This window comes from Equus caballus, chromosome 23 (assembly GCF_041296265.1).
Source record: "Equus caballus isolate H_3958 breed thoroughbred chromosome 23, TB-T2T, whole genome shotgun sequence".
Taxonomy (NCBI): Eukaryota; Metazoa; Chordata; class Mammalia; order Perissodactyla; family Equidae; genus Equus; species Equus caballus.
The window spans coordinates 37860659-37873488 of NC_091706.1; the positions used below are offsets into that span (position 1 = coordinate 37860659).

Below are 12830 nucleotides of genomic sequence, written 5' to 3' on the forward strand. Positions count from 1 at the left end.
CTCACCTCATGTCAAGCTGGTCTAATTGGCCATGGCTGCCAATACCTGGTACTGAACACAGCCATCAGCTTGGCCATCACATGTGAGAAAAGTGAAGTTTGGCCACCTCCATCCTCTCCATCAGTGCTGCCCACTAGGACGTTCTGTGGTGATGGACATATTCTGTATCTGCACTGTCCAGTATGACAGCCATTAGCCACTTGTGGCTACAGAGCATGTGAAATGCAGCTAGTGCGATCAAGGAATTTAATTTTTAAAAATTAATTTATATTTAAATATGGATGGCCACATGTGTCTAGTGGCTATCATATTGGACAGAGCAGCCCTAGATTATGAACCCAGCAGGTCTACAAAGGCAGTGTCACAATAGGTCCAATTCCACCTGCCTTTACTTCCACCACCCCACCTAGAAATACTTGGTCTGACTGCTTAAAAGTCATCCTAATGAGGCATTTATAGGAACTGTGTACTAGTAAACTCTAATGATTAAGCGGCCCAACAATGATCACGAACATTGTTAAATCTAAGTGCCAGACAGCTCTGTTGTAACTTCAAGTTGATTACAACACATACATCTATTCACGACTGCTTATCCTCATACTCTTATTCTCCTGGCCCTCCAAGGAATTTATTATCTAGATGGAGAGACATGGCATGTGCTTGTGTTCAACTTTAAATTAAGGAATACCCCCCCTCCCTGAGTGTATATGTATATAAATTTGAGTAATGCCTGTTTCTTTTTCATTTGGTCTGTCTGATGTGGGGACTTTAGCTTTATGTTTCATATATGAGAAAGGAAAAAGAGAGTGAGAGATAGCTGCCACTTTGAGGTGTGCAGGCGCGCAGGCTGGGAACCCATGGGAGACCTTTAGTTCTGCCCTGTTCCTTGGACAAAGATGATCTCTTATTACTGACCCAGAAATGTCAGATGGGGCCCAGGGTGAGAGCATATGGCTGCACCTGGGCAAGTTCACGACCATCTTGCAAAAAATGAGACAAGGTGCATGCCCTCCAGACAAGGAGTCATTTGCATCATCTTGCCATCTGAGGTCAGCCCTTACAAAATCAGCTTGAGCCACTGAATGCAACTGAAATTGAATTCAAAGCAATTGGAAAATATTCTGTTTACTTAAAGCCCAGAAGCCTGGCGTGAGGAGAAGAATCCAGGGACAGGCGATGGTAGTTAAATTTGTACATTTTTCTTTCTTGTTGCAATTTTACCTTTTCCGAGCAATTTAATGAAGACTCCAGAGGAAAGAATTAAATGTCTGCTGGTTCAATTACCAAATAATGAAAAGGTCGAAAGGAAAACCATGCACTGTGTGCTGAGCTGCTATAAAAACCTATTATTAGAGTGAAAATCTTTTGTGTGCTGTTCACACTTGCATTTTGCCACGCACAAATTGTACAGATGACTGTCAGTGTAAGAAGAAGAAACCAAGAGCTGGTACAGATTGTCCTCTGCAAGGGTGAAAGGGCCTGGCCCAGAGGGAGCATTTCATGACACCCACAGCAAGAGCCACAGTTTTCCTCAGGAGGGACAAGGCTGATGTTAAATCTGTCCTATGAGAAGATTCTAATCCTCCTTGGCTCTGAATGTATTTTTCACCAGCCTGTCCTTTGGGCCCCATGCAGGGGAGGCGACATGCAGGGATAGGTCTTGGACATTTCAAGGACTCCTTGCAGTCCCCACAGCATTTGGAAAGCCCCCTACCCCAGCTGTACACAGAAAAGAAAGATTAAGGAAACACAAAAATCCTGTACAGAAGCTACAACCAAAGATAAAATAAAACTACGGTGCTTCAGAATTCATTAGAACATTGGGTTTAATGCTTTAAAAATCAAGGCTCCCTGGCAATACCATGCAAGAAAAGAGACAGTTAAGAACAGACTGTTCTCGATTTAACTACCCATGGTCATCTGTCTGCTCATGCTGGGGCCTCCCCAACACCTTTGGATCAGCAACATCCAAAGACTCAATGGATGAGTCATTGCACAGCTTCTTTACAATGACCTCAAAGTTCTTTTTTTCTTATATAAGAGAATAGTCTCATTCTTAGGAAATACACACTGAAATGCTTAAGGATAAAGGGCTGTGATGTATATAACTGGCCTATAGGAAAAAGTGTGTGTGTGTGTGTGTGTGTCTTTATCTACACGTACGTTTGTAGTTGTTAGTGCCCTCAGTTGATTACAACTCCTAGTGACCCTGCATACAGCAGTGCGGAGCCCTGCCCCGTCTTTTTGTGCCATCCTCTCACCTTCCAGCGCTGTATCAAACAATGCTCCGCTATTCATCGGGTTTTCGTGGCCAATTTTTTCCGAAGTAGGTGACCAGGTCCTTCTTCCTAGTTTGCCTTAATCTGGAAGCTCCAGTGAAAGCTGTCCAACATGGGTGACCCTGCTGGTGTGTGAAATACTGGTGGCATAGCTTTCAGCATCACAGCAACATGCAGCTGCCACAGTATGATGACCAATAGATAGGTGGTGTGGTTCCCTGACCAGAAATGAACCCAGGCCTCGGTTACCTATATGGATACATATATGTGGGTGTACATATTCGTGTGTGTGTGTGTGTGTGTGTGTGTGTGTGTGTGTGGTGAGAGAGGACCAAGAGTATATGATAAAGCAAATGGGGTAAAATGTGAATGATGAGTGAGTCTAGGGAAAGAGAATTTGGGTAGCTTTCAAACTATTTTTACTTTTACAACTTATCTATAAGTTTGAAATTATTTCCAAGTTTTAAATAGTTGAATAGTTTTACAATTTTAAGTTCTTTCCCTTTTCTACTTCTCTGTATCGGCTTTTTGCTAGAAACCCTTATAGTTATACGGCAGCCACACTCTGGGTGGAAGCGTCCACGGCAGTAGCCCCACTCTGCGAGAAGGCAACAATCCTGCTGATGTGTTTAATCAAGACGAGAATTCTCTTGGAGAAACCAATCACACAGATGGTTCTAGAACGACTCCTTCCATGGTGTGCTGGTGATTATTGAGATTTTATGCTGGGGATGGAGAGAGGACTGTGGCTAGGAAGTACAAGACTACCTCTAGCTAATTTCTTCCGCTCTTCACTTAAAATACTATAACCAAGGGTATTAGGTTTTTAAGGTTTTAAAAATAACTATCTAATGTGTTTCAAACCACCTTAAAATATGTGAGAAAACAAACTATATGAGAAAAAAATCTCTAAATTATTTATTACTTTTTGGGGGGGGGGTTGAAAATAGTTTACATCATTGTGAAATTTCAGTTGTGCATTACTTCCTGTCTGTCACCACATAGGTCCTCCCCTTCACCCCCTGTGTCCACCCCCCAGCCCCCTTCCTCTGGTAACCACTGAACTGTTTTCTTTGTCCACGTGCTTGTTTATATTCCACATACGAGTGAAATCATCTGGTGTTTGTCTTTCTCAGTCTGGTTTATTTTGCTAAGCATAATTCCCTCCAGGTCTTTCCATGTTGTTGCAAATGGGATGAATTTGTCTTTTTTCTGGCTGAGTAGTATTCCATTGTGTGTGTGTGTGCGCGCGCGCGCGCACGCGTGTGTGTGTATACACACCACATCTTTATCCAATCATCAGTTGATGGGTACTTGGATAGTTTCTACATCTTGGCTATTGTGAATAGTGCTGTGATGAACATAGGGGTACAAATGTTACTTTGGATTGTTGATTTCAAGTTGTTTGGGTAGATACCCAGTAGTAGGATAGCTGGGTCATAATGTACTTCTATTTTTAGTTTTTTGAGGAATCTTCATACTGTTTCCCATAGCGGCTGCATCAGTTTGCATTCCCATAAGCAGTGTTTGAGGGTTCCCTTTTCTCCACATCCTCTCCAACATTTGCTATTTTTAGTTTTAGTGATTATAGCCATTTTAACAGGCATAAGGTGGTATCTTAGTGTGGTTTTGATTTGCATTTCCCTGATGATTAGTGATGTTGAACATCTTTTCATGTGTTTATTGGCCATCTGTATATCTTCTTTGGAAAAATGTCTGTTCATATCCTCTGCCCATTTTTTGACCAGGCTGTTTGTTTTTTTGTTGTTCAGTTGTGTGAGTTCCTTATATATTATGGAGATTAACCCCTTATCGGATATATGATTTGCAAATATTTTCTCCAAATTGGTGTGTTGTCTTTTGGTTTTGATCCTAGTTTCTTTTGCCTTGCAGAAGCTCTTTAGTCTGATGAACTCCCACTTGTTTATTTTTTCTTTTGTTTCCCTTGTCTGCGAAGACATGGTATTCAAAAAGATCCTTTTAAGTTCAATGTCACAGAGTATACTACCTATATTGTCTTCCAGAAGTTTTATGGTTTCAGGATTTATCGTCAAGTCTTTGATCCATTTTGAGTTTATTTTTGTGTATGTGTGTGTGTGTGTGTGTGTGTGTGTGTGTGTGGTGAGAGAGGACCAAGAGTATGAGATAATGGTCTACTATCATTCTTTTGCATGTGGCTGTCCAGTTTTCCCAACACCATTTATTGAAGAGACTGTCTTTTCTCCATTGTATACTCTTGGCACCTTTGTCGAAGATGAGCTGTCCGTATATGTGCGGTTTTATTTTTGGGCTATCAATTCTGTTCCATTGATCTGTGTGCCTGTTTTTGTACCAGTACCATGCTGCTTTGATCACTATGACTGTAGTACATTTTGAAGTCAGAGACTGTGATGCCTCCAGCTTTGTTCTTTTTTCTTAGTATTGCTGTAGCAATTTGGGGTCTTTGGTTGCCCCACATGAATTTTAGGATTCTTTGCTCTATTTCTGGGAAGAGCATCATTGGGATTCTGATTGGGATTCCACTGAATCTGTAGATTGCTTTGAGTAGCATGGACATTTTAACTATGTTTATTCTTCCAATCCATTTGCATGGAATCTCTTTCCATCTCTTTATGTCATTATCTATTTCTTTCAACAATGTCTTATAGTTTTCATTGTATAAGTCCTTTGCCTCCTTAGTTAAATTTATATCTAGGTACTTTATTCTTTTTTTTGCAATTGCAAATGGAATTGTTCTCATTCTGTAAGCTCGTTATTAGAGTACAAAAATACAACTGATTTTTGTTAGTTGATTTTGTACCCCACAACTTTACTGTAGTTGTTAATTATTTCGAATGGTTTTCCAATGGATTCTTTAGGGTTTTTTATATGTAAGATCATGTCGTCTGCAAAAAGTGAGTTTCACTTCTTCACTACCTATTTGGATTCCTTTTGTTCCTTTGTCTTGCGTAATTGCTTTGGCCAAAACCTCCAGTACTGTGTTGACTAAGAGTGGTGACAGAGGGCATCCTTGTCTTGTTCCTGTTCTCAAAGGGATGGCATTCAGTTTTTCCCCGTTGAGTATGATGTTTTTTGTGGGTTTGTCATATACGGCCTTTATTATGTTGAGGTAATTTCCTTCTATCACCATTTTGTTAAGAGTTTTTATCATAAATGGCTGTTGGATCTTGTCAAATGCTTTCTCTGCATCTATTGAGATGATCATGTGGTTTTTATTCCTCAGTTTGTTGATGTGTTGCATCACATTGATTGATTTGCAGATGTTGAACCATCCCTGTGTCCCTGGAATAAATCCCACTTGATCATGATGTATGATCTTTTTGATGTATTGCTGTATTTGGATTACCAATATTTTGTTGAGGATTTTTGCATCTATGTTCATCAGTGATATTGGCCTGTCATTTTCCTTTTTTGTGTTGTCCTCGTCAGGCTTTGGTATCAGAGTGATGTTGGCCTTGTAGAAAGTATTAGGAAGCATTCAATCTTCCCTAATTTTTTGGAATAGCTTGAGAAGGATAGGTATTAAATCCTCTCTGAAAGTTTGGTAGATTCCCCAGGAAAGCCATCTGGTCCTGGACTTTTATTCTTTGGGATGCTTTTGATTACTGTTTCAATCTCTTTCCTTGTGATTGGTCTATTCAGATTCTCTATTTCTTCTTGATTCAGCTTTGGGAGGTTCTAAGAGTCTAAGAGTTTATCCCTTTCCTCTAGATTGTACATTTTGTTGGCATATAGTTTTTCATAGTATTCTTTTATAATCCATTGTATTTCTGTGGTATCCATTGTTATCTCTCCTCTTTCATTTCTATTTTATTTATCTGAGCTTTCTCTCCTTTTTCTTTGTAAGTCTGGCTAGGGGTTTGTTTATTTTATTTATCTTCTCAAAGAACCAGCTGTTTGTTTCATTGATCCTTTCTACTGCCTTTTTTGTGTCATTAGCATTTACTTCTGCTCTGATTTTTATTATTTCTCTCCTTCTGCTGACTTTGGGCTTTGTTTGTTCTTCTTTTTCTAATTCAGTTAGATGTCATTTGAGATTGCTTATTTGGGTTTTTTCTTGTTTGTTAAGGTGAGCCTGCATTACAATGAATTTCCCTCTTAATATGGCTTTTGCTGCATCCCATATGAGTTGGTATGGTACGTCTTCATTTTCATTTGTTTCCAGATATTTTTTGATTTCTCTTTTTAATTTCTTCAATGATCCATTGGCTGTTCAATAGTATGTTATTTAGTCTCCATATCTTTGTCCTTTTCTCTGCTTTTATCTTGTAATTAATTTCTAGCTTTATAGCATTATGATCAGAAAAGAAACTTGTTATTATTTCAATCTTCTTAAATTTATTGAGGCTTGCCTTGTTTCCCAACATATGGTGTATTCTTGAGAATGTTCCATGCACACTTGAGAAGAATGTGTATTCTCCTGTTTTTGGATGGAGTGTTGTATATACGTCTGGTCTAGCTTTTCATTTAATTCCACTGTTTTCTTGTTGATTTTCTGTCTAGATGATCTGTCCATTGATGTGAGTGGAATGTTGGGATCTCCTATTATTGTGTTATTATGAATGTCTTCTTTTAGGTTTGTTAATAGTTGCTTGATGTACTTGGGTGCTCCTGTGTTGGGTGCATAGATATTTATGTGTTATTTCTTCTTGATGGAATGTTCCTTTCATCATTATATACTGCCCCTCTTTGTCTCTCTTTACTTGTTGTATCCTGAAGTCTACTTTGTCTGATATAAGTATCGCAAAACCTGCATTTTTTTTTTGTTTGTCTTTAGGTTGGAGTATCATCTTCCACGCCTTCACTCTGAGCCTGTGTTTGTCATTGCATCTGAGTTGTGTTTCCTGGAGGCAGCATATTGTTGGGTCTTGTTCTTTAATCCATCTCACCACTGTGTCTTTTTATTGGAGAATTCAATCCACTTATGTTTAGGGTGATTATTGATATATGAGGGCTTAGTGCTGCCATTTTATCATTCATTTTCTGGTTCTCCTGAATTTCCTTTGTTTCTCACCCTGTGTATTTTGGTCTACCAGTAGAGTCATGTAGTTTTTTATGTTGTGTTTCTTTATTTTCTCCTTAGTTATTATTTGTGTCTCTTTTCTGCTTTTTTGTTTAGTGGTTATCCTGAGGTTTGTATTCAAGATCTCGTGGATAAGGTAGTGCCTTTTCTGATGGCCTCTAATTTGCTTAGACTAAACTGATTCAGTCCCTTTCCTCTTCCCTTCCTAAGTTGTTTTTCTCACATCTTATTCCATCTTGTGTTATGAGTTTGTAGTTAAAATGACAAAATTATCTTTGTTTTTGGTGTTTTCCTTCCCTTCATCTTTAATGCTATATTTGAGTATTTGCTAGCCTGCTCTGATGCTGTCTACCTATTTAACTCCTTACTCTGTAGCTTTGTAACTCCTTTCTCCCTTTTTTATTCTTATGTATGAGGGCCTTCTGGAGGATTTCTTGTTGGGGGTGGGGCTCGTGGCTACCAACTCCCTTAGCTTATGTTTGACTGGGAAAGTTTTTATTTTGCCATCATATCTGAAGGACATTTTCATTGAATAGAGTATTCTTGGCTGAAAGTTTTTGTTCTTCAATGATTTGAATATGTCATTCCGTCTCTCCTAGCCTATAAGGTTTCTGCAGAGAAATCTGCTGAAAGACTGATAGGGGTTACTTTGTAGGTTATTTTCTTCTGCCTTGCTGCCCTTAGTATTCTTTCTTTGTCATTCAGTTTTTCCAGTTTCACTACTATACGCCTTGCAGTAGGTCTTTTTACATTGACATATTTAGGAGTTCTGGCAGCCTCTTCCACATGGATTTCCTTCTGTAGGTTTGGGAAGTTCTCTGCTAGTATTTCTTTGAACAAGCTTTCTACTCCATTCTCCTTCTCCTCACCTTCTTGAATACCTATAGCTCTTATGTTGCATTTCCTAATTGGGTCGGATAGTTCTCAGAGACTTTCTTCATTTCTTTTTAGTCTTAGTTTTCTCTCCTTCTCTCTCTGGAGCATTTCAACATGTCTATCTTCGATTATGATGATATCCTCCTCTATGGTGTCTGCTAGAGCATTCAGGGAATCCATATTTTGTTGTATTTCTTCCATTGTGTCTTTAATCTCTAATATTTCTGCTTGATTCTTCTTTATAGTTTCAATCTCTTTTGTGAAGTAGCTCCTGAACTCATTGAATTGTTTCCCTACATTGTCTTTTACCTCATTGAGTTTTCTGATGATAGCTGTTTTGAATTCCTTGTTATTTAGATTACACATTTCTGCATCCTCAGGACTTATTTCTGGATACTTGTCATGTTCTCTCTGATCTGGAGATCTAATATAGTGTTTGACATTGCTAGAGGGAGTTCTGTTCTTTCGCATCCTGGTGTTATTTGGTTGCAGTTACTGCATATCACCACTGGGTGGGGGTAAAGAGACATATACTCTGAGCCCTCTGCTTTCAGTCAAAATCCCAGGGGCTGGAGCAGCACTGAGCGGGTGGGGGGAGGGGTGCCTTCTCCTGCATGCTCTTGGGGTTTTCTCCCTCTGCTCTCCTGGGGTGTTGGCTTGATAAGGTCATCCCCCATGAAAGCTTTTGCCCCAGTAGAGGGCTTCTGTCTAGGCTGCAAGGTCTCTTGGGAGTCCTTGATGTTCCCACAAACGAACATCCCCTCCCTTGTTCCTTCCCTCTCAGAGGCATCCGGTGGTCCTGGATCACAGTCTTTAAGGAGAGGGAGCAAAGATTTCTCTTACCCTATTCCACCTTCTCCAAGGAGGGCTCTAGTCTCTTTGCCCTCCATCTATGGCTGCATGGGTTTCTCCAACATTTTTTTTGTTGTGTTTGGGTGTCCTCTGTTGGATCATGGATTTTTGTTGTTGTTGTTTATTGGAGGGGAAAGATTTCTGAGAGACCTCACTCCACCATGATGCTGATGTCACTGACTATTTATGCTACTTTTTGGGGAGGGGGGTGTCTGATACAAGAGACCACAGGATCAATCTCTTATTAGAATAGAAGCTCTTTGAATACAGGAAGAGATCTTAATCATTACTGTTTCTCCTATATTCACCAGCAAACAGAACTTGGGATACCAACTGAATGAAGACATGTTTAAATGAATGAGCAGCATCTGAGACAAAGTCTTACCCTCAACTCCTCATCCTTAAGAATGTATTTTAAGATCTATTAAAATTTTTATCATGGCATTCTCTCTCTGTAAGTTTATATTCTCCTCTTCTCTTTTCCTATTTAGAATTCCATATTTAAAGTTTACTAGTATCATAAAGAAAGAGAAAAGGTGAGGTACAAACTGGGAGAAGATATTTTCCACAAGTATAACCAAATAGGATTAATATCCAGAACAAATAAATCATTCTTACAAATAAATTAGAATTAGAAAAACAATTCAAAAGAAAAATTGTCAAAAAACTTGAAGAGGCATTCCATGGGAGAGAAAGCACAAAGTGCCAAAACACTTTGCAAAGATGCTCAAAGTCATTAGTAAGTGGGAAATACAAATTAAAACCACAAATATGTCATAAACAACAGATTGGCAAAAATTCCAAAACCTGACAATATCGAGTGCTGACAAAGTTGTAGAACAATGGCACTCTTATTTACTACTAGAATGAGTAAAAATTGGAAGAACCACTTTGGAAAACAACTTGGCATTTCAGACCAGAGTTGAAAGTATGCATGGCCTATGACCCAACAATTCTACTGTTGGGTGTAGCCTGAGAAACTCTAGCAAAGATGCAATGAGGAGTGTGTGCAAGAATATTCATAACAATACTTTTATAATGGAAGCCATCCAAAGTCTGCCAACAGTGCAGTGGACTAACAACTTGAGGTTTTTCATACAACAGAACACTATCCAGCATTGAAGATGAATAAACAGCTGTATGCAACAAGAAAATGACCCTCAGGAACATAATGTTGGGTGAAAAAAGCAAATTATAGAAGAATACACATATTATGATCCTATTTACTGAAAGTTCATAAAGGATTCATTTTTAGAGATAGAAACATATGTGGTAAAACTATGAAGAACAATAAGAGAAAGATAAGCAAAAATTCAAGATAGCAGTTACCTATGTTTAGCGCAGAAAGGAGAGGTGATCAGGATAAGACATACGGATCTTTAATGGAAATGCTAATGGCCTATTTCTTAAAAGACATAGCAGGCATACATTCATTATATTGTTATTCTTTACACTGTATACATTTTTCAAATATTCTTTTGTGTGCACCCAATATTTAATAAAAACAACTTTTAAGAGTTGGTGAAGAAGCAAATGACAAAAAATATTTTATCCAAGACTTGTAGGAAGAAGAAAATAAGAGTGCAAAAACATGCCAGCCATAAGGTCCTGGCAGTCTTTCCTTCTAAACATGCCATACTGACTGGTCTACTTGTCTCTGGTCCCTCTTTGCTCGCCAATCCAAAACCAACCAGAGCTGTCAGCTAACAGTTGTCCCAGGTTGGAGGAAAGTTTCATGATGTTCATCCAAAGCAGCAGCCAAGCTTTCCTCTCTATCTGTCACCCTATCCCTCATTAAAATTCAGGCCTCCTCCAGGTGTGAATGACAAGCACATTAGCCTCTTCACGCACGTGCACACGCGCATCCCATCCCTGCAGCTTGATTGGGTTATTATTATATCCAAATATTACTGAAAGCCATGATTACCTGACTCCGTCTTTAATTTGTTCTCTAATATTTGTACACATTTCATCATGATAATAGAGCACTATATTTAAAACAAAGCATCTCCTGGTCCTCCAATCAAAACCTGAAATCTGAAAACGCTCCTTGAAACACACACACTTGTCTATGCTCCTCCAACTACAACCACGTAGCAACAGCCCCTTAAACCAAAAGTAAAATTTAAAGTGAATGGTGCAGCTATTGTCAGTACAGCACTTGAGAAAAAAATAAACCTAGGTCCAGGAAATCTGACTCCTCCCCTTGGTAGGTCATTACTGATAAGAAAACATCCATCTCCCCAAGGCCCACCTGCCCGTGGATGAGGAGGAAGGAAGCTCTATTTTCAATATCATGAACATTTTTATAATCGTTTTCATATCAGTTACTACAGTGAGATCGGGCTCTTTCAGCAGGAACATCCCAACAGGAAAAAAAATCAGACTGGTAGAAAAAAATTCTTCCAAATGACCCATCTGGATGAGTCCATCATTCAGCCCCCTGAAGTTTACTGAAGACCTAGGTAGTAGCTGCCGTAAAAATACAATCACTTACCTCAGCATATTGTGCTACTGAACTGGCTTCAACTGCATACACTCTCCTAGCTCCGGCCTGTACAGCAAAAAATGACAGTATTCCTGAACCACAGCCAACATCCAGAACAATCTGGAAGGAAAGAAGACAAAAAAGGGGTGAAAAACTCAAACAGGTGCTTGGGTGGGGGCACCAGGCCAACTTTGGGCATTGAGATCAGACTTAAGTACCAACGTGGATATTTACACGTGGTCTTACCTTGGCCAAGTCACAAATCTCTGTGAGATTCCTGTTTCTCGTATTTTAAATGGGGCTAATAATATCTACTTTTTAAGGTTTGCTGTAGGGATGAAGTAATATGAAGTGTATACAAAGCACTTGGCACGTAATTGGTGGTTTTCAAATTGTTGCTATTATTATTATAGTTTCTTTGTAACCTGGATTGCTTTTAGGATGTTTGGGGCCAAAAAAAAAAAAACACTAGAGTGTCATGAATGACACTGTCAGCATGAACAAAATGAAAACCGTCTCAAATAATTTTTAGAATTTTATATTATACATATATAATTATGTATATATATTCAGAAATAACTGAAGATAAAGTTTTCAAAAATCCAAAAGTGAGGTATGTGGGTTTTTTCCAGACCCCCTTCAAAGTTGGGGAGGTTTATATGGAGGGTAGGGGAGTATTAAGGCAGTGGACAGATGGAATTCACAGAAACTTTTCTCCTATTCTCTGTGTTCAGACATGGGACTTCAATCAAGAAAACCACCATCCACTGGCACAGACAGGCCAACACCTGGACCCACATGCTGAGAGGGAAGAGGTGGATGGTACGGTATTGGGCCCCTCTCCCCAAACACTGCTGAAGCTGAGGCCTGAATCTCAGGCTTATCGTTGAAATTCCAGGTTCCTGTATTTCTGTCTCATCAGTGACTTTTATTCTTAGCATCTTTTAGCACTAGCTTTGAGCAAGGCATTTTGCCTAAGTCCTCAAATAAACCTATGAGTAGATACCATTATTATGCCCACTTCATAGACGACAGAACTGAAAATCAGACCCGTTGAACAAACAGCCTGAGTTCACCTAGCAGGAAGTAGGCAGTTGAAACTGGACGCTTCTGCCTTCCAAGCTCATGTTCCATAAAATCATGCATTGCTTGCTTAAGTTCATGTTTATAAACCTCACATTTTAACACAGCAATACCAATCGACAGGCAATGTTTGACAAGGAAACAAAGCATTACTTTTCGTAAGAAATTTTTTTGCTTTTTTTTACTTTGATAGCAGGAAAAATTTTCCAAAAAATAGGAAATTTCAAGA

General features: G+C 39.1%; 1 protein-coding gene across 2 annotated transcripts in view; it reads right to left on the reverse strand.

The window, feature by feature from the left end:
* The window catches only part of LOC100058496 (histone-arginine methyltransferase CARM1), a 255612-nt gene that overhangs the window by 74959 nt on the left and 167823 nt on the right, over positions 1-12830 (reverse strand). For both annotated transcript variants that reach the window (XM_023627281.2, XM_023627282.2), the window contains exon 5: positions 11528-11638. In XM_023627281.2, coding sequence (XP_023483049.1) covers positions 11528-11638 — 111 coding nt within the window. The remainder of the gene's footprint in view (positions 1-11527; positions 11639-12830) is intronic.